Below are 27,955 nucleotides of genomic sequence, written 5' to 3'. Positions count from 1 at the left end.
AATAGGACATCATGGAAGTAATGTTATGTGACTTCTGCTCATGACAAGATTCTGGACCCATCTGAATTCCAATGGCTACTTTGTAAACAAGCCCACACTAGCCACCTTGAGGAAAAGACACCATGTAGAGAGTCTCGCCACATGGACAGAGAGGTCCAAATATTCTGTTTCTTCTACTTATGCCACTTATCCCACCTGGGCAGGCGGGCTGGTGAGACCAGTAGCCACCAGCCAGGCCCCAGCTGATCCTCCAGCTAAGCCCAGCCCTGCTATTTCCTACTCACACTGTGAAATCACACAATAATCAGGTTAAGCTACTAAAACTTGGAGCGGGTTATTTTACAGCAATGTGAAATGTAGATAAAAATTGATGCACTGGTGTTATTTATAGTAATAAAAAACTAAAAAAATGAATAAATTATGATAACTATCATGTGTGTTATGTATGTTTTTACTATTATGTCTAATAATGGAGAAATATAAAACAATCAAATTACAACTTTAAAATATTTCATGACACATGAACATCAATTTTATAAAGTTTTGTGGAGAAAGCGAGACTACTAAAGCCTATAATTTCACTATTTTAATTTTTTTAATAGAAGCTTGAAAGAAGTATGCCAAAATATTCACATATGGTAACTTCTGGGTAGGTGGTGTTTTTATTTTTAATTTTTCATACTATTTCACACATCCCACATTTTTTACAATACAATGTCTTTTTTAACTTAAAAATAAAAATAACCAAAGGAAAAAATGAAACGTTGTACTCAAAGCATATTACTTCATTAAGATACTTAACAATTTAAATGTTGAGGGAAAATGTCAATGGTTTAAACAAAACTACCATAATCTTGTTGTAAAAATTTCTAAAGAAGTTTATGAAATCAGAATGATCTGTTTAGAGAGGAAATGTTATCAGTGAAGACTGGCCCGCTGCCAGAGAGAAGTAGATAGATTCAGACAATGAACAGATTCTGCCCCAGGATGACACTGGAAAACCTCCCTGTGGGTGGATGAGCCCTAACAGAAAACACAGTGGTGTGTCATCAGGGTGTGACTTCAGGCAGTAGCCTTCAACAACTGTATTATAGTTATGCCTCAAGGTACATGTAATGACAGGGTTGGTCAATGTTTGAGTAAAATGATAATTATTTTTAAAACTTCATTTTTGGAGGAAGATTGGGTTTATTGGTAGGAATATTTTAAAACTTTAAGCTCTTTCATTGTTGTGGTTGACATAGATAGAAATAAATGGTTTCCTATGTAATCACGGTAAAAACATATATAACACACATGATAGTTATAATATTTGCCACTAGCTGATAATACTCCAACAATTCTTAAGAGTCCACTTGTCCTACCAGAATCTTAAAAGCTAGATATGGGCAGTTCTCTTTAAGAGAAATCCCCTTCTCCCATCTGTTTCTAAGTCAGACAGTGGTCAATTGATTCACATAGAATCAGGGACTACCTCAGAACACTCAGAACACGGTGGTCAGAAGCAGACCACTAGGGTATGGGCATATCAACTCATCTTCCTCATGCTTTCTGCAACCTGTTAGAAACAAGTACTAGAATGTGGTGGATATAAAACCATAAGTACTAACTACTGCATATCCCTACCCTGTTACAAGTATGACTTAAGGAGCAACCCAGTAAGAAAAGGTCTAAAAAGGAACATACAAACCCTCCTGCTATTATCAATTTAAGCAGTAGCTCCTCAAATCAAGTGGAGAGGAGAAATTCAACTACCACAAATGCTAGCCTGTAGAGAAGTAATAAGCTTGCAATGTTAAACTCAGCCAGTACGATAGACACTCCTGTTTTCATCGAAGATGGAGTAATAGGAACTGGATTTACTCTGTCACTTGAAACAGTAGAGAATCAGAAAAAAATATGTGAAATGATGGTTTTCAAGACCCTGGATATGTGGTAATGAAAGACAGTGGTCTCTGAGACTGGAAATAAGTAAGGTTAGCCTGACAACTGCCCCAGCTTACTGCCTTGGAAGAGTTTCCAGGCTGTGGCTCATGATAAGGCACCCAGGCAGAGCTCTGTGCATTACCTGAGTTGAAGAGATGGAGCTGAGAGTTTAATGAGATGAAGGCATATAGCGTTCACAGAACACAACTTGGAACGACGAAAGAACTGCTCAGGAGAATTATGGAGATCTGCAGAAGGCCTCTCTCTGCTATCTAGCAGAGCACTTATCAGTGCTTGTGGGTAAGGAAAACGAACCGAAATCAGTGTAAGAACAATCCATAAGGATTAGAGAAGGGTTTCCTCTACTCTCATACGACTGGGAACAGCACCTGTTCTCAAAAGCCAGAGTGGAAAAATGCAAAATTCATGGGGTTTTTGGTACTCACAAAAAGCTTGACTTAATAGTGGAGAATAATTAGCCCTAGAATCTGCCAACAGCACTTCTCCAGATCTGCAGAACAAGTAAAACAAGCAGGATTTAGGAGATCAAACTATTTCAGAGTAATTTAACATACCCTAGAATGACAATCAGGTCATTTCTCAGATCTGGTAATAAAAAAATCTTAAAAGAGGAAATCATATGGAATACAAAGGAACAAAAAGAAGTACAATAGTATGTTCCTTGTCAGAAAAAGGCAAGTGAGATAAAAGTGAAGCATTGTCTTTTAAGCACTGAAAGGGAATAAATGAACAAAAAACCAAAACATGGCTACTAACCCAGAATCCTATATCAAAAATGAAAGCAAGTGACAGGACTTCCAAAATGGCAGAAAGAGGATTTCAGTAGACCCACTCTTAAATAAAATAGCCATTTAACTAGCAAAAATTATTAGGACCTAATGTATAACAAAAGCAAAAATTATTAGGACCTAACGTATAACATGGTGACTATAGTTGACAACACTGTATTTTTTACTTGAAATTTTCTAAGAGAGTGGAATTTATATCTCTCATATATATATATATATATATATGATGGATGTGTTAATAACCAGATGAGAGGAATCCTTTCACAATATATATGTACATCAGATTATCATAATGCATAATTTGAATATATTAAATTTTTATGTGTCAATTATACCTCAATAAAGCTGGAGGGAAAAGAATTTAAAGTCCCTATTTCCTAAGGGCATAAAGCAAATAGAGATACATTCATTTAAGAAAAGCTACTAACCATAAGTGAGAACAGTTAGAGTCTATGGCATTTTAGACACAAAATACTTCCTTCACCTCATCCCCAGATACACTTTAAAAACTCTACTTTGGAAATCTATGTTGGGTGGGTTTGACCAAGATAGTAAAAGTCCTCACTTTTCCAGGTTGTGAGATTAGGGTTAGGGTTTCACCTTTGGAGGGACAGGTTACCAGTATTTCTCACTCTTCTTAGCTTTATTTTTCAGTAGTTCTGTTTCAGGTAGGCATAGTCTAGAGGACTAATGTTGCCTTTCACCACTGAGGCCTTCCTCATGGGGAAGAAGCTTAATCCAGGTGTTCATACCTTGTGCAATGGTAGGGTGAAGGTTGCACACTGAAAAGAGCAAGCCAGATAGGCCAAGGTCACAAAACTCCTCCCCCACAGTCCTTGTACAGCAGAGATGTCACCATCTGAGAGTAGCAGAGTGCTGTTCTAGTCCCCAGAGCTATCCAGTGGCACAGAGAGAGAGAATCTTTCCAGGAAAAGAGGAAGGCCATAAATATGAATACTCTTCATATCTGTATAAGGAGGATGGTATTATTTGGCTACAGATTGTCATTAGTTCCATGTCTAAGGGTGTTTCTGCAAACAATGGAGATTTCTGAAAAGAGCAATTAAGATCTTAGCTTTATGCCACTAGTAACAAAACAAGACAAAACAAAACAAATTAAAAAACAAAAACAAAAAACAACAACAACAAAAAAATAGAGCAACCATAAGTTTATCAAAGAGAATCAGAGAGAGAGTCACCTATAAAGACCGCTTGTGGAATCACAATCAACACTGGGCATCAGAAATTCTGTGAATATGTGTTAAGCTCAATCTACTCAGGAACAATCAGAGCAAAATATGAATATACTGAGAACATTCCCCAAAAACAGATACATTAGTAAAGCCTAGAAGCCTCAATGGCACAATGGCTTAAACACAACCACTGACCAAACACTGGCTGAAGAACAAACTATTCTGACCCAGTGGCAATTCTTAAAGAAATCAGACTTTGGTTTTATTTATTTATTTTATTTTATTAAATTTATTTATTTATTTATTTAATTTTATTAAATAAAACCATTTGCCTTCTCGGAAGTCTGGAAGACTGTATGACAAAGGCTGCAACATCTTAGGAGTGATGTGTGTGTGTGTGTTGGGGGAGAGTGGCTATTCAATCTCGGTCCCTAGCTGAACATGTGGTAAAATATAAAATTTCAAAACTTTGAGAGTAGGCTCCAAATCACAAAGACATCCTCTCACAAAAAATCTAATTGGAAAAGGGTACTTAAGGACACACATTGGCCAATATGTAGAAGACCTGCTGACTCAGGGAAGACTCAACCACTCAGTAACTAGGCCAAATGGGGAAAAAAATCTGAGCAGAGACATCAAAGGCTGCTGCTCTGGGGAAGAAGGGGTGGAACACACTTCTCAGAGTTAATATAGGTTAAGTCACTAAACAAATAAATAAAGGAGACCAAACAACCAAAAACAATATCAATGCTTAAATGATGGAGAATTAGTATCCAGAGTTGCCATAATACATTATCAAAGCATAAACTTTAAAAAAAAAAAAAAAAAATATATATATATATATATATATATATATAGACAAAGAGAAAACTGTGACCCAAACAAGGAGAAAAAAAACAAAACAAAGGCACTTACTCTTCAGGGCTTTCAAATATTGGACTTAACAGACAAAGACTTCAAAACAGCTATTATAAACTAACTATGTTCAAAGGATTCAAGGAAACCATATCTAAAGAACTAAAGGAATATGATAACAAAGTCTCATGGAATAGGGAATATCAATAAAGAGAAAAAATAGCAAAGAACTAAATGGAAATTCCAAAATGGAAAAGAAAAATAACCAAAATAAAAATTCACTGGAGACACTGAACAGTAGATTTCAGCTAATAAAGAATCATCAAACTTGAGGTTAAATCAGTAGAGAGAATGTGATCTAAAGAACAGAAAGGAAAAGAAAAATGAAAAAGTCAACAAAGATTCAGAGAAATGCAGGATACCTCCAAATATACCAATACATGCATAACGGGAATACCAAAAAGAGAAGAGAAAGGGGCAGAAAATATATTCAAAGAAATAAGATTCAAAATCTTCTCAAATTAGATGAGAAACATCCATCTACACATTCAGGAAACTTAACTTCAAGTAAGAGAAACACAAAGAAATCCACATCCATAAAAATTAAAGTCAGAATGCTGACACTCAAAAATAAAATGCCAAAAACAGAAAGAAAAATAACTCATCATATACAAGGAAATCTCAATTAAATTGAAAACTGACTTCTCATCAAAAACAAAGGCAGATGCCAAGTGACGTGGAGTACTTTTTCATGTGTCTGTTGGCCATCTGGATGTCTTCTTTGCAGAAATGTCTGTTCACGTCCTCTGCCCATTTCTTGATTGGGTTGTTTGTTCTTTGGGTGTTGAGTTTGCTAAGTTCCTTATAGATTTTGGATACTAGCCCTTTATCTGATATGTCATTTGCCAATATCTTCTCCCATTCTGTCAGTTGTCTTTTGGTTTTGTTAACTATTTCCTTTGCTGTGCAAAAGCTTTTGATCTCGGCATCAGGGAAATACAAATCAAAACCACAATGAGATATCACCTCACACCAGTTCAGAATGGCTAAAATGAACAAGTCAGGAAATGACAGATGCTGGCGAGGATGCGGAGAAAGGGGAACCCTCCTACACTGTTGGTGGGAATGCAAGCTGATGCAACCACTCTGGAAAACAGCATGGAGGTTCCTCAAAATGTTGAAAATAGAGCTACCCTATGACCCAGCAATTGCCCTACTGGGTATTTACCCTAAAGATACAAACGCAGTGATCCGAAGGGGCACGTGCACCCAAATGTTTATAGCAGCAATGTCTACAATAGCCAAACTATGGAAAGAACCTAGATGTCCATCAACAGATGAATGGATAAAGAAGAGGTGGTATATATACACAATGGAATACTATGCAGCCATCAAAAGAAATGAAATCTTGCCATTTGCGACAATGTGGATGGAACTAGAGGGTATCATGCTTAGTGAAATAAGTCAATCGGAGAAAGACAACTATCATATGATCTCCCTGATATGAGGACGTGGAGATGCAACATGGGGGTTAAGGGGATAGGAGAAGAATAAATGAAACAAGATGGGATTGGGAGGGAGACAAACCATAAATGACTCTTAATCTCACAAAACAAACTGGGGGTTGCTGGGGGGAGGTGGGGTTGGGAGAGGGGGAGGGGGTTATGGACACTGAGGAGGGTATGTGCTATCATGAGCGCTGTGAAGTGTGTAAACCTAGTGATTCACAGACCTGTACCCCTGGGGATAAAAATACAATATATGTTTATTAAAAAAAAAAGAAAGAAAGAAAGGATGAATACCCAAATTTTGTAGCAACATGGACGGGACTGGAAGTGATTATGCTGAGTGAAATAAGTCAAGCAGAGAGAGTCAAGTATCATATGGTTTCACTTATTTGTAGAGCATAACAAATGACTTGGAGGACATTGGGAGATGGAGAGGAGAAGGAAGTTGAGGGAAATTGGAAGGGGAGGCAAACCATAAGAGACTATGGACTCTGAAAAACAACCTGAGGGTTTTGAAGGGGCGGGGGTGGGAGGTTGGGGGAACCAGGTGGTGGGTAGTAGGGAGGGCACGTATTGCATGGAGCACTGAGTGTTGTGCAAAAACAATGAATACAGTTTTGCTGAAAAAATAAATAATTTAATTTTAAAAATAAATAAATAAATAAAAAGCAAAAAAAAAAACAACAACAAAGGCAGAAAGCAGTGGGATGACATATTCAAAGTGCTGAATATATTTTTTAAAAAACCTTATCTTTCAAAATAAAGACAAAATAAGGATATTTCAGGAAAACAAAAACTGAGACAACTTTTTTGCTAGCAGATCTGCCTTATAAGAAACACTAAAAAATTCTTCAGGTGAAAAGCAAACAACCTCAGACAATAATTCAAATCAAAAAAGAAAAAATAATAAACTCATAAAGCTGATAAAGATAATTATGTGGCAATTATTTAAAAAAAGAACGTAATTGCAAATGTCTTCTCTGTTTTTTCCTAATTAATTTAATAAGTAATTGCAAAACCCAGTACATATACAGTTGTATTGTTAAGATATAGATAGATAGACATATAGATAGATATAACATATATAACATATATATAACATATATAACATATATAACAAATATAACAAGAAATTAATTTTAAAATAAAAAAGTATGTAACAAATATATGTTTGTCAACAAATATATTTGATGAAATACATTTAACAATAACAAAAGACAAGCGATATGTTTAACAATAAGAGCATGGTGGGAATATAGCTGTATCAGAATAGATGATAATTTCAGATGACAACTCTAACCTAACAAGAAGATATGAAAGAATCAGAAATGATTTAGTATTTAAATAGTAAATACAATTTAAAAGACATAAAATTATATAAAATAATAATTTGAATAAATTATTAGGTTTATAATACGTATATCTATAATAGCATAAAATGGGTGAGTGAATGAAGCTACTAGAGTAAATTTCTATATTTATTTGTGTTACTTAGCATGATCTAAGGTAGATATTATTTAGAGTAGAAAAGATTTTGACAAGATGTTTAGTGTAATAGGCTTGCAAATACTAAGACAATAACAAAAAATATATAATTAAAAATCATTGATCCACACAAAAACCTGCACAGGGATATTTATAGCAATTTTATTAACAATTTCCAAAACTTGGAAACAACCAAGAGGTCCATCAGCAGGTTAATGGATGAACTGTGGTATATTCAAATGAGTAATACCACAAAAAAGAAATAAGCTATCAAGCCATAAACAGATATGAAGACACCCTTAATGCTTATTACTAAGTGAAAGAAGCCAATCTGAAAAACTACATACTGTATGATTCCAAATATATGACATTATGGAAAGGCCAAACTATGGACACAGTTAAAGGTAAGTGGTTGCCAGTGTAGGGAATGGAGATGAACAGATGGAGCACAGAGGATTTTTAAGGCAGTGAAAATACTCTTCATGATATTATAATGATGGATACAGGTCATTGTACATTTGTCCGAACCCACAGAATGTATAACACCAAGAGTGAAACCTAAGATAAACTATGATCTCTATGTGACCATGATACATCAATGTAGGCTTATCCTTAGAATTTATACCATTCTTGTGGTGATGTTGATAATGAGCAAATCATGTGTGGGGGACAGGAGGTATATGGGAAATCTCTGTACTTTCCTCTCAATTTTGTTGTAAACCGAAAAGTGCTGTTGATAAATATTAAGTTTTTTTTTAAACAAGTTTTCTTGTTTGTTTGTTTTTTATTTCTTTTCAGCGTAACAGAATTCACTGTTTATGCACCACACCCAGTGCTCCATGTAATACGTGCCCTCCATAATACCCACCACCTGGCTTTTTAAGTCATTAAGGAAACTAAAATGTTATACATGAAATAGCCATTTAACATAAAAGAAAGTAGTAAAGGAACACAGAGAAAGTAAATAAATAAACAAAGAAACAAGCAAACAAGCAAATAAGACATAGAAAATGAAAAGCAAAATGTCGGAAGTCTAGTTGTATTAATAATATCATTAAATGTAAAATGACTAAATAGTACTATCCAAATGAATATAAAAATAAGATCCAATACTTTGTTGGTTCTGAAGAAACATTCTAGATTCTAAGATACAAATAGTGTGAAATCAACAAGATGGAAAAGGATGTATTATGCAAACAGCACTGTAAGAAATTGGAATAGCTACAGTAATATACTTTTTAAAAATGTTACTAGAGATTAAGAGGAATATTTCATAATTATAAAAGTCAATATACTGGCAAATGCAGTAACTATAACTATTACACAGCCCAAATTACATTAGGAACAAAACTAATGTAATTGAAAGAAGTAATAGATAATTCAATATATCATACTTTGCTTCAATTCTCTACTTTCAATAATGGATAGAACAACTAGACAGCAACTAACAGGGAAACAACTTGACCAACACTATAAAATGACAAGACTTAATAGTCTTCTATAGAACACTCTACCAAGCAACAGCAGAATATGTATTTTTCTTAGATGCACATAGAACATGCTAGAATAATATGATATGCTATTAAAACAAGCCTTGATAGATGTAAAAGGACTGAAATCATACAAAATGTGTTCTTCGATTATAACAGAATTATATTATAAATCAATAACAAAGAAATTTGATAAATTCACAAATACGTGGAAAATAAATAATGCACTTCTAAATAAACAATGGGTAAAAAAAGAAATCACTCAGAAAATTTTCACCCATACACACATTTTTATAGAAGCATTACTAAAACCAGCCAAAAGTGAAAACAATCTTAATACCTTATTGAACCTTGTAAATATTAATTGATGATGGGATGAACAAAATATACCCATACAATAAAATATTATTCATTAATAGGAAGGAAATATTGATACCTGCTATCATATAAATGAACCTTAAAAATTATGCTAGGTAATAGAAGCCAGTCAAAAATGCACATATTCTGGTTCCATTTATATGCAAAGCCCAGGACAGGCAAATCATAAGAGATGTAAATTAGATTACTGGTTGCCTAATGCCCAAAGTGGGAAGTGGTAGGAAATAGTGACTGCTAATAGATATTTGTCTTTTGGGGGTATGATGAAAATGTTTTCAATCTAGGGGCGCCTGGGTGCTCATCTAGTTAAGTGTCCAAATCTTGATTTCAGCTCAGGTCCTAATCTCAGGGTCCTGAGATGAAGTCCCACATTTGGGGAGTCTGCTTCCCCTATCACTCTCCCTCTGTCCCTCCCCCCACTTGTGCACTTTCCCTCTCTCCCTCTCTCTCAAATAAATACATAAATCTTAAAAAAAAAAAAAAAGAAAGAAAAGAAAATGTTACCAAACTAAATCATGGCAGCAGAATGTCCTGAACATTTAAGAACCACTGAGGGGCACTTGGGTGTCTCAGTCAGTTCAGCTTCTGTTTTCAGCTCAGGTCATGATCCTAGTGTCCTGAGTAGGGCGTCCCTGCTCAGCAGTGAGTCTGCTTCTCCCTCATCCTCTGCCCTCTCTCTGCTCATGTTCTCTCTCTGACTCACTCTCTGTCTTTCAAATATATAAAAATAAACAAACAAACAAAAATAAAAACCACTGAATTGCATACTTTAATTGGATGAATTTTGAGTATATGAATTATATCTCAATAAAGATTTTTTTTAAGTAAACTAAAAATATTTTCAGGTTTACAAATGCTGAAAAACTCATCATAACAGACTCATACTGAAAGAAAAGTCAGAGGAATCCTTTATGTAGAAGGAAAATGATGAAAGACAGAAAGATAGAAATATGTGTCCACACACACATATTTATAACTATGTGTAGACTGGTATAAAATCACCTGGAGGTAGACTGTGATAAGTTAAAAATTATACTACAAACTTTTAAAGCAACTACTAAAGTAGCAAGATAAAGGGTAATAGACAATAACAAAGGAAATTAAAGAGAATCATAAAAAGAGGGGAAAAGGAACAACAGACAGAATCTGTAGAAAATCAATAAAAAGGTGACAACTTAAATCTAATCACATTGATTATAATAAATATAAATGATCTAAAGACTCTAATTAGAATGCAGAGATTTATAGACTGAATGTTAGGAAAGCAAAACCAACCTATATGGTGTCTACAAGAAGCAGATTTTAAACCTAATGACGAATATAGGTTACTAATAAAAGAATGGGAAAACTTGTACTATACTAACACTAGGCAAAAGAAAGCCGGAGTGTTTAATTTAACATCAAAGTAGATTTCATACAAAAGAATATTGCAGGTATAAGGATATTCATTTTCTAATGATGATGTGGTCAATTGATCAAAAGGATATAAAAATCCTAAATGCTTCAACCCTTATAATGGTTTCTAAATTCCTGAATCAAACACTTATAGAACTATAAAGATAAATAGACAGAACTGTAGTTATTGCCAGAAGATTTCAAACCTTACCCTCAATAATTGATAAAAATAGGTTTTTAAAAATCACTAAGTAATAAATAAGTCATGAGGATGAAAAGTACAGCATGGGGAAGACAGTCAATAATATTCTAATGTCATATGGTGACACATGGTAACTCTGCTTATTGTGGTAAGCACACTATACTACAACGTACACCTGAAACTAATATAACATATGTTAACTGTACTTCAATAACAAAAAATAGTAAATCTTCAAGTAGATCTCTAGAAAAATATGAACTGGGGCACCTGGGTGGTTTAATTGTTAGATGTCTGCATTCAGCTCAGATCATGGTTCGAGGATCCTGAGATCAAGCCCTGTGTCAGGTTCCCTGCTCAATGGGGAGCCTGTTTCTCCCTCTCCTCCTCACTCATGCTCTCTCTCATGATTTCTGTCTCTCTCTCTCAAATAAATAAATAAAATCTTAAAAACTTAAAAACTAACTTCACCTAATCTAATTACACAACACTCCACCTCAAATAGCAGAATACACTTTCTTTCCAAGTGCACACAAATATAGATCACTCTGGCCCATGAAACAAATCTCAGTAAATTTAAAAGGATCCAAGTTATACAGAATGTATTCATTAACCACAGTGGATTTTAATTAGAAATCAAAAACATAAAGATAACTGGAAAAATCTCAAATATTTGGAAAATGAATGCCACATATCTAAATGAACACTATGCATGGATGAAAGAAGAAATCAAAAAGGAAATTAGTATGCTTTTTTTATTGAATGTAAATGAAATCAAAATACTGAAATCTGTGGAATGTCACTATTGTATTGCTTAGGAGGCATTTATAGCACTATACACTAAAATTAGATAAGACGGTCTCCAATCTATCAGTTCATCTTCCATTTTAAGGAACTAAAAATCAAGCAAATTAGATTCAAAGCAAGCCTAAGAATGGTAATAATACAGCTCTAAGTGAAAATCAGTGAACTAGAAAACAGAAAAATAATATTCCATAGTATGTCATGGGGTCAGGCCCTGATCTCTGTATTTTAAGGAGCTCCCAATTCATAAACCACTGGACAGATTTCCTTTAGAATTTCTTCAAGTCATGATATTCTATAAAACTATGATTATCCCATCTGTATTTGTCCCTCAAATGTGAATTAGTAGGATAACAACCTAATCAGTATGGGCACAGTAATACTTTGTAAAAGGATCTGTAAGATATTTTGGATCAAGATGTTAATTACATACTGATGAAATGCCGAACAGAAAATCTCAATCTAAGACAAAGCTTTTATGATAGTGGAGCTGCCTGAGAGTTCTACTACACGACTCATCAATCAGGCCCAAAATGGGTGTAGGTCTAGGAATACAGTGGGTGGAAGGCAGATGACACATTCTGCCCTCTCTCTATGGGTCAGGTGTTAAAATCTACAATTCTTACAACAAGATTCGGATATAGTTTTAATTATCCCATTTAGAGATGGAAGCCTACAGGCCAGTGAGGTTGTATCTCTAAGTGAATCTGCTGGCAACTGGTGGAGGAACCCATTATTAGAGTCCAGCTCTTTTCTCACTCAAACCTTCTCTAAGCCATATGAAGCTATTTTGCTCAATTCCTGCAATGGTAATGAATAAACATAAGAAACAGATCACTTGTTATTCTATAAACTTGCATATTCAAATCAAGTCCAGTCATTAGATTATTCCTAGGGACATGTGATCAGAGTTATTTACCAAATTACAGATAAAAAAAAAATACTTATGCATTGAGATCTCATTATATGTCTCCTACAAGAAAAAAATACAGTCTAGTAAAAAAAATCTTTTTTTTTAATGAACCAAACTACAGGCATATGCTCTCATACAGCCTTGCCTTATGCAGAATTCTGTCTTAGGTAGAGTGCCATGATGAAATTCTAAATGTTAAGGTATATGTGTGAAAAATGTCCAAAATGGTAGGGATTATGTCGGGAAGGGTCACTTACCAACATGTGTTGAGCTGAGATAATGGGTCTTAACCCAGCATCCTCTGGATGCCTAATTACTCTCCCACAGAGATGACAGGTATAATTTCTCCACAAAATTTGTTCTCCACCTCCCTATGCATTTGAATTAACTTTGTGAGAAAATCAGTTAACTAAGTCTACAGTAATAGCTTTTACTTTGAGCACAGCAATTAAGAATGTCTGTTTCCTCTCCTCCTACATCTGTTCTGAGAATGGAGTGAATATATTTGAATTATTTTCTGGATACACAGTAATTGTTGGGAAACGACAACTCACCCGTCTGGATAGTAGGCTGTGGTTTTAGATGAAGACTAACCGAGCTAACCTAAATGTGCAGTTGAGACAGTCATCTGATGTGCATTAAGACAGGAATAGATAGTTAGAAATATCATCTGAAAATCAGTACCCAGCTGAGGCATTTAGATTGTGATCCATCAAGTTGCTATGCTTTAGCGACCCCAAAATCAACAAATCAACAATCTCTTCCTCTGGCACACAAGCACCTACCTTCAACACTTGTATTTCATTCCTTCAAATTTAAACCTATGTCTCTTATTTTTTCTTAGAAACATAAAAACCATCAGGATGAGGAACAATTGTATATATCCATTACACATCATATCTTAATACATTTGATTGTACAGTCCTTCACACATTTCAAAATTCTCTCAAATTTTGTGATCCAGCCTAAACTCTCAACGTCCTATGGCAGGTCGTGGCAGAAGTTGTCACATTTACATACACCAGTAACCAGCCCAGAAACACAGGAGGGTTTTCTCTGCCTTTCTACTAGCTAATCAGGGCCCCTCTCAGAGACATCACATCAGTGACCAACAGTCTTTAAGCATTCTTTTTATAGTTCTTAGGTTACTCAATCATCCTCATAATTTTGCACTGAAAGATATTAAAGAACAACATGATAAGGTATGGTAAAAAATTATACTTCAAAGCCCACTTGGTAGGTCTTTTAGTTGTTTAACATACATTATCTGCCACAAAACTAACTCCTGACCTATCTGGGGTCATATTCCCACTACTTAGTCATTGTCCTTCCCCCCCTTCCACATCCAGGAATGTGACCCTGGAATGGGCAGGAGCTCCTCCTAGCAAGGAATTCGTCCTGTCACTTCAATACTCTTGAATCAGTGTCCAGTGGCCATGTCCAACTCTGGAAAGTGTGAAGAAAAGAAGCCCAAGTGGCCTCTCATCCAGTGGGGTATTCCCCACTGAGGAGGAGGCTGGGGTTCCTCCGTCTTTTGCCAGCAAGTTACAGCAGTGCAAAGCTCACCTCACTCATGCAAACAGCCTCTTCTTATATTGGATGCTCGTCACTCTACATTTAGAAGAAATTTTAACTAAACTGGGAAAATCAGCTTTAGAAAAGCCTGGAAAAGAAGTCCAGATAGGCAAATGCCTGAAGAAGAGGAATAGAAAAATTAATCCCTCTTGTCATGGACATAGCTAAGAAAAGATTATTCAGACGTTCTGCCTTAATTAAAAGGGTTCATGAGTCATTTCTATGCATTGTGCTTCTATTCAGTGTTCATTCACCTTTAAAACCCAACACATAACTTTTTATTTTTCCCAGTACTGACTGTATTTGGTATAGACTATCCAGATTACAGTCAGAGAATTTGTATTCTGAAATACTATATTTTCAGGAGACTGCTTCAAATTTCTTCAGACCCTGAAGGGAGAGAAATTCACTCAGGTTCATGTCCTTTCCTTTTCACAATTCTCTTATTAGAAGGTTTATCCTCCTCTGGCCTTTTTGAGTTCACATGACAAGATTTGTTCCTGAGATAAATGATACCCTGAATAACCCTGAACTAGTAAAGGACATAGCTGAAGTATTACTTAGAATGATGGATAGTTAAAGACGGGGAACTAAAACAGATACATCCATAATTTAAAAGTTAGTTGAAGAGCGATAATAGCTGGAAAATAATGAGTATTTTTAAAACACAATGATCACAATTTGTATTATGAAAATTACGTAGAAAATTACGTGTGGATATGTTACTTCTGTGCAACATAAATGAATCTGTTCGATTCCATCTATTTATTGTGGACAATAACAGTGATGAGCCATTTTATTTATTTCCTGATGTTGGATCTTTGTGGATGCAGTTGGACTACGTATGTTGGGACATGCCAATGTACCCTGATGCATCTATAGTTAGGAACTGGGAACTGTGTCCTGGAGTGGGGGGAAAGAAGATCAATTCCCAGCTGCAGAACTGTGGAAAGTACACAAAAATGTTGCAGAAGCTATTTCATGGCTGCACCACATTATGCCATCTTCAAGACAGTTCTTCAAAATGTACTATTCCTATTGTACAGATGAGGAAGTGATGCTAGAAGAAACGCAGAGAAGACACTTGATCCGCCCTGGCAGGGAGGTGAGAGTGGGGGCAGATGATGGAAGAAGGCTTCCAATAGGAGGTGACTCTAAGGCTTGAAGAAAGGTAGGAAAGAGCTCAGTGCAAAAGAGGGAGAAGTGTGTTAAGAGAACCACATGCTAGAATGAGAGAACAGTAAAAGCAAGCATCCAGATAAGGAAAGCAGGAGATTTTTGTGTCCCCAAAGGGTATAACATGTGAGATGTGGAGTGTGAGGAAGTGAAAGCAGAGAAGTAAGCAAGGGCCAGGTAGAGGCTTCTGCTTTATGTCATTCTAAGGGCTTGGATTTTATCCTAGAATTAAAATGGAGTTTTCAAGGAATTTAAACTAAGGAGTGCCTTAAACAGACTTGCCTTACTGAAAAGTAGGAATCTGAATATCCCAATATAGACTCCTACATGCTTGTCTTCAGGGACCCTTCCCTCTACCCTCCCCTTCAGAAAAACCCAAGCATCTGCTTTCCTCCCCACACATCCAGGGCCCAGGGCTTGGCACAGAGTGAAAGCACAGCAAACAGAGGCTGACTGAGAGAGGGAGGGAGAGGGTAGGAGAAGTGAGCAAATAAACTGGTAAACTAATGATAAATCCTTGTATGGCACTATGCTATGTAATACAGGTTGATTGTGCCTTGAGGAAGAGGCATAATGGTTGTAACAAATAGGCTGCAAGTGAAAAAAGTCATGAAAAAAAGAAAAGAAATTCAGATTTTTATAGGAAATTGTCCGTTAAAGCAGAGCCCTTCTAAACCATGAAAGAAAATGGTGTATAATTCAGTATCTTTGACCAGGAGAACTGTTTTAGGGCAGTAATTCTGACTGAGGATCAGTGAGTTGCTGGATTCTGCCACTCAGACATTATTTAGCATTTAAATGAGACAGGAAGAGGAATCCTAAAACGCACCAGTGATCCTGCAGACTTCATCAGGTCAATCTGCTGCCCCAGGGATCATGACAAAGTGCTTGGTGGAACTTTAAAGTCATGAAATGCAAGAGGAGCATCCTGTTTTATGGATTTATATTTAGTTGTTTTTTAAATCTCTTTCAAAAACCACAGAGCCCTTATGATGACATGAGGTTTTAAAAGATTTGCCATTTTAAATAATATTCTTTCTTAGTGTGTATTATACTGTTTCACTTAGAAAATTCACAACTCTTATGTACACAGTAGAAAAATAAAACCCCTAGTACTATGAATTCTGCTTGCCTGTTGTACATGAAGAAGCCTTAGTACATCCCCTTCCGAGGTTTTGTTGTGTGTGTGTGCATGTGTAAGAGGGGTTTCCTGTTTCTGAATAGAATTTTCTGGCATTTTCTACAACTAGCACGGTGGCTAAATGATTCAGCTATCCTCAGAGACCCGGGTGGGAAGCTGAGCTCACCCAGTTTCTACCCATATCCAATTTTCCACCACAGAGGACAAACGTGGTACTGAATAATACCATACATGGAAAGTGTAGTGCTGTAGTATAGCGCAAGATAAGTAAAGGACTAAACTTACCCAGAAAGGCAGGGAACAAGTCTTAGTTATTGTTCTTGTAAGGTCAAGCACAGTGTCTGACAATTAATGAAGAAATTAGCAACATTTTCTCAATCTTCTCTTTCTATATAAATACAGAACTGTTGCACACTTCACACTAGATAGACCCTTCATATAATTATGAAGGGGGAAAGGTGGTGACAATTGAATTTATGAACCTTGTGAAATGGTAATTTAGATGTATTGCTTACTGAATAACTATCTTAAAACTGGAAGGAACTTTACAAGTAATTTGGTCCTCTTCCTTTATTGTATGGAAAAGACAATTGAAACATGTAATGATGACTTGACTGCTCCAGTAACGCACAGGATATGCATCTCTAAGCCCTCAGCTCACTACACCACAAGGGTTTTGATGTTCTATGCCTACTGGAACCAAGATAGTACTATGTCCTGCTACTGATAAATTGGACACCTGAGCCTCAAAGTTGGAAAAACACAGGAACAAAGTGGCTGGGGTAGTATGTGAGCTGGCAAGCTGCTGGGCTTTAAATGAAACTGAGGCCCATGGAGAGGAAATAAACTAAAGCTTGGGTTCATCCTATGAACAATATGTCTGCCACAACCCCCATGGTCTCTGATCATCATCATGAATATGGCACAGGTCTATACAAATAACTGTATGCAGTTCTCTCCTGGTCAAACACACCACTCTTGTCTTGGTCTTAGATCAGAATCTACTTTTTAATCTATCTCTTGTTAACTTATCAAAACAACTGATAGAAAAACCAAACAGAAAATCAGCAAAGATACAGAAGAATGCAACAATACCATCAAACAACAGGATCCAATCCATTCAACAACAACAAAACATACATTATTTTCAAGTTTCCATGGAACATTCACCAAAATAAACTATAGTCTGGGTCATAAATCAAAGATTGACAAATCCAAATGAATTTAACTCACATAGACTATATTCTTTGATTACAATAGGATCAAACTAGAAGTCAGTAACAGATAACAGGGAAATTTCCAAACACCTGGAAAAGAAAAACACACTTCTAAATAATCTGAGTCAAGGAAAAAAATTCTCAACGGAAATAAATGCATTGAACTTAATAAAAAGGAAAGTTCAATATACCAAACTCTGTGAGAGAACAGCTAAAGCAGTGCAGAGAGGGTAATTTGAAGCACCACTGCTTACATTAGAAAATAGTCTCATGCCAAAAAATAAGTGCTACCTCAAAAAAGAAAAAGTTCAAAATAAACCCAAAGGAAACAGAAAAAAGCAAATAATAAAAATAAAAGTGAACTATCGTGAGTGCTGTGAAGTGTGTAAACCTGGCGATTCACAGACCTGTACCCCTGGGGATAAAAATACATTATATGTTTATAAAAAAAAAAATTGGAAGGGGAGGCGAACCATAAGAGACTATGGACTCTGAAAAACAACCTGAGGTTTTTAAGGGTCAGGGGCAGGAGGTTGGGGGAACAGGTGGTGGGTAATAGGGAGGGCATGTTTTGCATGGAGCACTGGGTATTGTGCAAAAACAATGAATACTGTTACGTTGAAAAAATAAATAAATTAAAATCCAAAAAAAAAAAAAAAGTGAAGCTTAAGGAAACTGAAAACAGAAAAATAATAAAGAACAATGAAACAAAAAGGTAGTTCTGTAAAAATGTAAATTAAACAAACCTCTAGCAAAATGACAAAGAAAAAAGATGACACAAATTACTAATATCAAAAAGAAGCAGGGGATATATTATAGGTCATAAAGATATTAAGAGGATCATAAGGGAATATCATGAACAATTTTACACATATAAATTAACATCCTAAGTGAAATGGACCAATTTCCTAAAAAGCACAAATAATCACAACTTACCTAATATAAAATTAATAAGTTGAAGAGACATACCAATTAAAGAAATTAATTTGTAATGACAAAACTCCAGAAATCTCCTGATCCAGAGAATATTGCAGGAGAATTCTATGAAATATTGAAGTTTACACAAAATTTTGCACAATCTTTTCCAGAAAGATTTTTTCCAGATAACAGAAGAGGGCACTTCCTAACTTATCTTATGAAATTAGTATTACCTGATACCAAAACAAAACAAAGATTGTCCAAAAAAAAAAAAAAGGTAACAGAAACCTGCAGACCAAGGTTCCTCATGAATAGAGAGGCAAACATCCTTAACAAAATATTGGCAAGTAAAATTCAGCAATATATAAAAAAGAGTATTATCAAACATATAACACTGTGAGGCTCATTCTAGGGATGGAAGACTGGTTCAATATTTGAAAATCACTCAACGTAACCTACCATATTAACTGGCAAAAAAAAAAAAAAAAGTCACATGATCTCATCTACTGACGCCTAAAATGTATTTGGCAAAATTCAACATCCATTCATGATTTTAAAAAAAAGAAATGACTTTCAGAAAACCAGAAACAAAGGGAACTCCCTCAATTTGATAAATATACAAAATATACAATATACAAAATATACAAAAATATATACAAAAATACAGCTAACATTACACTTAATAGTGAAAGACTGAATGTCCTTCCTCTAAGATCTGGAGCAAAACAAGTTGTCCATTCATATCAGTACTGTTCAGTGGTGACTGGAAGTTCCAGTTAGTGAAATAACAAAATAAAAGACATACAAACTGGAAAGCAAGAAATAATACTTCCCATATGACATGATGGCATGTACAGAAAAATCCCGAGGAATGTATCAAAAATAAAGTTCCAGTTCAGTGGTGACTGGAAGTTCCAGTCAGTGAAATAACAAAATAAAAGCATACAAACTGGAAAGCAAGAAATAAAACTTCCCATATGACATGATGGCATGTACAGAAAAATCCCAAGGAATGTATCAAAAAACAAACACATAAAACTTGCTTAAGCTAGTGAGTGAGTTTCAGCAAGTCAGAGAACACAAAATCAGTACACAAAAATTAACTGTATTTCTATATATCTATGAACGAACATAGGGAAAAAGAAATTTTAAAATACTGTACCATTTATAATCACTCCAAAAGCATGAAATACTTGGGTGTAAATCTAACAAAATATATTCAGAACTTGTATACTAAAAACTATAAAATACTGGATGCAAGAAATTAAAGAAGATCTAAAATGGAAAGACATATCACATTTGTGGATTTGAATACTCAACATAGTGCAGACGGCATTTTCCCCAAACTGATAGAGTTTGGGAATAGAGATACTTAGATGGAGAGCCTTACCAGAAAATATTTTCTAGATATAGACAAGATAATTCTAAAATTTATATGGAAAATAAATGGCTTATAAGAGTTAAAATAATTTTTAAAAAGAGGAAGAAAGAGGTTGAATCAATCTATCCAATTTCAAGACTCATTATGTAACTATATCAATCAAGAAAGTGGATACTGACACAGTGAGAGACACATAGATAAATAGGACAAAATAGAGAATCCAGAAATAGCCTACGCTGGTTGATTTTGGCAAATGTTATAAATGGAATTCAACAAAAGAAAGACAGACTTTTCAATAAATGGTGATAGAGGAACTGGATACCCATAGCCGGGGGAGGGGACTGGGGGGAATGGTGTGAGGTATTCAGCTCTAAACCTCACACACTGATTTTATATAAAGACAGAAAATGAATTAAATGTAAAATATAAAATTATAAAACTTTCAGAAGAAAACAAAGAAGATCTTCAGGAACTAGGGCTTCATGAAGAGTTCTTAGTCATTACTTCAAAAGCATGTTCCAAAAAATGTTTAAAAATCAATAAATTGAATTTCATCAATATTAAAAACTTTCCCTTGGTGAAAGATCTTGTTAAAAGAATGAAAAGACAAGCTACATACTGAGAGAAAAACATTTGCAAACTACATCTGGCAAAGGAATCTTACCTAGATTATATGAAGAACTCAGTAATTCAACAGAAAAAAATAAACAAAACAAAATAATCCATTTTTTAAAGGCAACAAATATAAAGAGATATTTCAGTAAAGAGGATATATTGCTGGCAAATAAGCACATAAAAGAAGTCCAATATCATTAACCATCATCAGGAAAACGCAAGTCAAACCAACAATGAAGTATCAACCTATTAGATTTATACCTATTAGAGCAGGTAAAATTAAAAAAAAAAAATAGTGACAATACTCATTGCTGGTGAAGACAGAGAACCCGGATCTCTCAAACATTACTGGTTTGAATAGAAAATGGTACAGACACTTTGGAAAAAAAAGTTTGACAGTTTCTTTTAAAAACTAAACATTCATCATACAACCTAGTAATCATACCACTCCAGGGCATTCATTCTAGGGAATGAAATCGTATTTCCATGCATGAAGCTGAATACAAATGCATGCAGTCATTTTATTTGTAATAAACAAACACTGGAAGCAACAAAAATGTTTCTCAATAGGTGTTTCTTCCTGGTATGGAAGATTACTTAGCTGTAAGAAAGAACTACTAGTAACACACACAACAACTTGAATGGATCTCCAAATCACATTGCTGAGGGAAGAAAATCCTATCTCACATAATCATTCACATAATGAACGATTGCATGTATGTGGCATTCTAAAAATGACCAAAATACAGAAATAACAAATAGTGGCTGACAAGGGTTAGCAATTTTGGAGGAGGGAGGTGGGTGAGACTATAAAGAGGCAGCAGGGGAGGAATCTTTATGATGATGAAACAGTTCTGTAGTTTGATTGCCGTGATCTTTCCACCAAATCCACACACGATAAAATGACATGAAATCATGCACACACCTTGCACCCATGCCAATTTCCTGGCTTTGCCGTCATACTACACTCATAAATTCTGTGACTCTGCACCATCTTTGCAACTTCCTCTGAATCTGTAATTATTCAAAACAAAAAAACTTAAAAAATATATCATCACAGTATATTTTCTATTAGAATAACAAACATCAACACTCACTTCCAATATCCGGCCTCAGCTTTTTATCATATTCTCTTAGCAATTTGTTGAGAATAAGAGTCACATCAGTGTCTTGGGATTTTGGAGCCAAGACCCACTTTTGGTTTGATGATGAATCTTCATATTCATCCTCCTCCACCTTTCTGGACCTGTAATTATGGCACAAAGTGTGAAGTATAAGTTGCGGCAGGGGCTCCAGGAAATGTCTTAATCTTGGCTCACTCAAGGACCACTGACATAAGTAGACAGTCCCCAATACTCATAGCCCAATCAATGGATTACCTCTAAAATGAAAACAAAACACCGTTTAGAAAGAGTCCAATAGGAGGAATGCCACTGCTCTTAACATGTCATAATATTTTCATTAAATGTCGCAAAATGATTCCCCGCCTATGGTAAGCTATAGGCAAAATCATAAGCAAATCAATGCCAGAAGATCAAACAGCAAGCAATCAGCCATGTTTGGTCCCACCCTGAGAACCTCTGAAGGTTCAACCTTCCAAATGTTTGTCAAATGGTGACTTTATGATGTTGTTTCCACCCCCTACTGCCAAGACCTCATTTTAGTTGAAGGTAAGAATTGCTTTTGCAGAATCGCACTCACTGAAAATAGCTGAATCTAACTTTTGTGCTTCTTAAGGAGACTGGAACCTTCATTCTAGATACATGGGGATATGATGAGGTGGTCTGCTTGGCCAGCACTCATGTGTGGTGGCAAAGAACAAAGATGATGTTTGGAGAATACCCTGTGGTAATTTTACCTCTTACAACAAAAACTGATTCATTTCCTACAGAGCAGATTAATATAGACATTAAAAGTTAAAAAAAAAAACTTTCTAATATGTCTTAATCATTTGGCCTCTCAATAAATGGGCTGAAATGAATGCTTGAGCATATCTGAGCTTGTCTTGTGTAGCAGGACATCCGCTTCTCCTGGGTGATACCCACTGACAGGAGTACTTGAATGGAGAGGCCTCAAAATGACAAGCTAGTTTTCTCAGTGAGTGAGGCCAAATCAACAACACAACCATTTGGGCTTGAAAAAAGGAGAGTCTCCTTCTGTCTTAAAGCAGCATTTCCAGGTGGACTTTCATTCTCAAAGGCAAAAACAACTTGTAAAACAACAAACAACTTTGCTTGTTTCCTTATACTTTGTCAATATGAATGCCTTATATATAAATGACTTTTTTCTTCACCAAAGAGAACAAAATCTAGAATAGAAAATTGTATTGAGGTTTATTTGTCCTGACTTGGTATGAGCTCATTTCTGTTTAGCTTCCCACACAGGAGCCAAAATGTTAACATCATCCCAGGGCAGTTGTGCTCTGGGACACACGTTTCTTTAAGTTAATTTCTGGATTTGCTTAAATTCTCCATAATGAAGAAAGAAAGGAAGAGAAAAAACTTTCAAAAATTCATTTCCTCTACTTTGTTTAAATGATCACAATCATGTAAATAATAGTATAATCACGTAATTACATATGTAGTATAATAGTATACACGACATTACATAATATGTAAGTATATGCATATGTCATGTATTATATATACATTACAGTATTTTTTTCTTTCTAATTTTAAATTTTTTTCATGTTCCAGGATTCATTGTTTATGCACCACACTCAGCGTTCCATGCAATATGTGACCTCAATTACCACCACCAGGCTCACCCATCCCCCACCTCCCTCCCCTCCATTTATGAGTGTTAACTAGCCTTAACCTAGACTAGGGCAGTGTCACATAGTATGGTCCTTTTATGAATATATACATATATATGAGATTTTGAAAATGAGTATATGGCATATGTCTGGCAGATTGAATTCATTTAAGTTTTTCCTAGGCTTATCTTAAACTATACTTCCATTTCTTGAATATTTTATTGGCTAGAAGGTTAAAATAAATTATCCGAGAAACTAGAAAATGCTATGAGTTTTTATTTGCACTGAACATTCACCATCAATAGGAACTTACAAAATTTGGGACACAGTCAAGAAGTGATATGCTGCATTTCATTATTTGTAAAACTGAACTTTCAGAAATAACACTACAGAATATAAAATGTCACTGTAAAATATTTTATCAGAAATATTGTCAGGGATATTAATTTTATCATCTTTGAAAAAAGGAGTAGGTTAAAGCAGGTTCTACAGGACATGGTTAGCTGGAAGAAATCACTGCAATTCATTCTGAGGCAAAACCATTTGGAGGGACTACGGACAGAGGGACAGATCACTTTGGCAGAAACATACACAACATTCTCAAGACACATTCCAACCACCACAGTGCTTTCCTCTCTCTCTTCTCTTCTCTTCCCCTCCCCTACATTTCTCTCTTATCCCTCTCCCTGTGTCCCCTCCCCCACCCCCAAAGACAGCTCACCAGCACAGGCCAGACTGTGCTCTCCATGCCCTCTTATTCTCTACTGCCCCACTGGTCATATGTACATAGGTTGAGCACACTAACTCTTCATCAGTTCTCTGTATACACACAGCCTTCGTTTTTGAAAAAGACTTGGAGCGACTTCAAACGCAGGTATTATAATGAGCCTAATTCTCCCTCTAGTGGTGATGAGAGGGTTTTCCTGAAATTGCGTAAGCTTCTTCCTTAGAGGCCAAGGCAGGTGAGAGTGGGAAAGAGGAAGGAAAAGCAGCAGGGTCCTCTCTCACCCCTTCAGGAGGTAAACCAGCACCTGCAGCGCAGTGGCTGGGCTGGGGTACACAGTGGCAAAGTGTGGGCAGAGATCCTCTTGTCCTCTTAGAGACCAACACTGAGTTTCTCCCAATCCTAGTCTGTCAATTTGCTGCAGGACTTCAGGGAATGAAGTAGAAATCTCACAGTGTTAAGTGCCAGGCCACTAGCCCCACAGGAAAATCCTCTCTTTCGTGAAAAACAAATCTTGTCTCAGAGGACCCACTAGAATATGAATAAAACTAGAATGATCAGCTTTTCTAAATTCTAGGTGGGCTATATATAATCTTTATGAGTGTTCTGTTATCAGGAATGTTGGATCCTAAATACCATCACTGCAATTAGTTTTTCTTAAAAACAAATCAGCAATGTATTGTCATTGTCAAAGAATTGTTTAATCTTCAGATGTTATTTTCAAGTCTTACACCTTCTCTTCAACTAGAAGTAAAGAGACAAAATCTGAAGTATTTTTAACATTAAAAGGAACTCCTAAACCTCAGAAAGCAGTTAAGTGTCTGCAAGGAATCACCAAGGTCCAGGCATGATGTAGTGCGTTGTAATGCATAATGAGCTTATCCATGGATGTCAATAGGGTGCTTTTCTCTCCATGCAGTTACCAAGCCGTCACCACAGAGCACAACTGTCAGAGCCTTTTCCAGGGACTCTGAACACCAGAAAGGCATTCCAGAGGGCAAATGAGAATGCTCTCAGCATTAATAATAGTTTTGAAAGATGACATTGGCCATCAGATTACTTTACATGTCTGTAAAACCCATTCAAAGAACAAAGACACTTACAAAGTAGAGGCATATAGCAAAGCAATTAGTTTTAAAATCTGGATTTTTTTTTTTTTTTTTTTTTTGCAACAGATATGTAACCTCTATTATAAAGGCCAGGGAATGAACCAAGACACAGAACATACTGATATCATTACATCTGCTTTGGTGAAAAAGAAGGATGAAGAATCTCAAGAAATTGTTCATGTATTTGGGAATCCTTAGAAACCTGACCACTTCATGTTAGATACTAAGATATCTTCCTACCAAGCACACAAACTAATGAGGACAATAGGCAGCTTTCCTTGTAGCATAGTAAGTAGCTATAAATCTAAACTGTATGTGATCTAAGTCTGAAATGCAGGTCACTTCATCCAGCTGGCAGCAACAGAAAGGTCATGCAGATGCAACTTCGGATCAAGATTATGTATTTCAGACGTCTACATTATGCCTGGTGCTATCTGCTGGTCTTTCTGCCTCTAAACAGAGATACATCCAGGCAGAGTTGACTTCAGAAAGTGCACTTCCATAAGCTTCCCTAGCTCTCTTCTTAGACAGGAAGAAACTTGAGTTGAAAGGCCCAAGGAGTACTATGCCTCGTTGAGAGAGCTGCCTGCGTTTCACCAGCTGACACGGTCTCTGGCACATTGTCTGCCTTCCACACACTCACCTCTTAATAGGGATAAGTGGTATGGAGGAGAGGACTGGGGTTTTCTTTCTCAGGGTCAAACATCCCTGTCAAAAGTGGGGAGTGAAAATGGCGGTCCCTTTATGTCTTCTAAGATTTGTTAATGTGCCTTCCTTCTTCACAAATATGAATGAAAATCTAAGACCTGATGTTGCTTGCTGACACCTGCAGGGCTAACTGCCCATAGAAAGGCTCTCTAGCTCTCTGGCTTCCAGACTCAGGAAAGAACAAAGAATGTTTTGGGGAAAGAGGCATCCCAAGATTCTTGGGATGGGGGTGTTGGGGGTAATGGAACTGTTCTGATTTCCAAAGTCTGCAGGCTATGGGCCAAAGAACTAGTCTGGCAGACCGAATTAAAGAAACCAAACCCAGAATATCCAGTTTTATTTACAGCAACAGGGTTTAACTCTTCTGGTTCCACTGCCCTTCCATTCTCATGAGCCATCTTCATCCCTTCCAGGAGCATCTCTAAGCTCCCATCAGTGGGTTGCTGTTTTAGGAGGCAGATTAAGGGTATTTGGGGTAAAATAATATTTTACAGTTACCAGGCAGAAGCCTTACTATCAATTTCAATGTGTTTATTTATGTGGGTAAGTGTGTATACGTTCCTGTGTGCGAAAAGTGGCTCATCTAGAAGGGGTGCCTGTGTACAGTGAGTGTGTGTTTACAGGACCTGGCAGGGGGAGAGGGGGGATCCTTTTTGATTAGTAGGGTTCTTTCCCTTGCTCCAATCCTCTCCCACTTGCCCCCAACCTGGATGCTCTTTGCCAGTGTGATCCAAACTAGGCAGCTAGGAAATCCTGACTTCTGGCTCCTGGAAAATTTCACAATGATGTAAATTATATAGAATGTCGGCCAGTGTGTGTGTGTGTGTGCGCGCGCGCCCCCCTGGAACACTTGTAGGAAGGGGGTAAATAAGAGGTAGACACCTTCGGTTCTTTGTGATAGTGGTTTTCAAAACCCCTTAAAACAACCAGAACCTGAAAGCTTCAGGAGAAGCCCATTAATCTCAGAGTCCCCACATTCGCAGTTGCTGGGAAGGCTGCAGTCACCCAGCCTGAAAAGGCAGACGGTCATGTACCGGGGGCAATGGGACAGGTGAGGTGCTGGCCGACTTCCCCTCTTCTCCTGGTCTGGCCCAAGCGGGCTATGCCGCAACCCAGCCGACGGCGGGGCGCGCGGGGATTCCTTGCTGGCAGACAGCGCCCCCCGCCGCCCTCCAGCCGGGCTCAGAGCCCGGGGGCTGCGGGGCCCCGGCGCCACTTACCGCGCGTGCAAGCCCGAGAACAGGCAGAGGAAGAGCAGCAGTTTCGGGGCCATGGTGCGGTGGAGCTTGGGGAGCGGCGTCCAGGGCCTCCAGCCGGGTGCGGCGTCCGCCGAAGCACGGGCCTCGCCTCCTCCCGCTCTCCTCTCTCTTCCTGCCTCCGGTGCCGCGGACTGCGGAGCCACACGGACTCCCGGCAGCCGCGGCCGGACAGGTGTGGGCTTCGGCTGCCCGCCGCGCCCCCGACGGCCGGCGGGTCTGCGCGCGACTCCGCGGGGCGCACGCGGGACACCCGGCCACCGCGGCGCGCCGCCCCCCGCCCGCGCTCGGGCGCCGGGTCCGCGCAGCCTGGTGGCTGGAGCTGGTGGGCGCGGGCCGTCCCTGGCCCTGCAGCCCCGCGGCCCGCCGAGGCACTGTCCCCTCCGCCGCGAGCTGAGCGCCAGTGCCCCGGCGGTGGGCTCTGC

At 37.2% G+C, this 27,955-nt stretch overlaps 1 protein-coding gene across 1 annotated transcript in view; it reads right to left on the bottom strand.

Annotated features, from left to right (window-relative positions):
• Positions 1-27,723, bottom strand: part of GABRG3 (gamma-aminobutyric acid type A receptor subunit gamma3) — a 675,960-nt gene extending 648,237 nt beyond the window's left edge. The window contains exons 1-2 of the mRNA XM_046006975.1: positions 27,495-27,723; positions 22,076-22,224 (exon numbers count right to left, since the gene is read on the bottom strand). Coding sequence (XP_045862931.1) covers positions 22,076-22,224; positions 27,495-27,547 — 202 coding nt within the window. The 5' untranslated portion in view covers positions 27,548-27,723. The remainder of the gene's footprint in view (positions 1-22,075; positions 22,225-27,494) is intronic.
• Between the last annotated feature and the right edge of the window lie 232 nt (positions 27,724-27,955).

This window comes from Meles meles, chromosome 6 (assembly GCF_922984935.1).
Source record: "Meles meles chromosome 6, mMelMel3.1 paternal haplotype, whole genome shotgun sequence".
NCBI classification, from domain to species: Eukaryota; Metazoa; Chordata; class Mammalia; order Carnivora; family Mustelidae; genus Meles; species Meles meles.
Note: the sequence above shows the minus strand (reverse complement) of the source record. Positions and strands in the feature narration are given on the sequence as shown.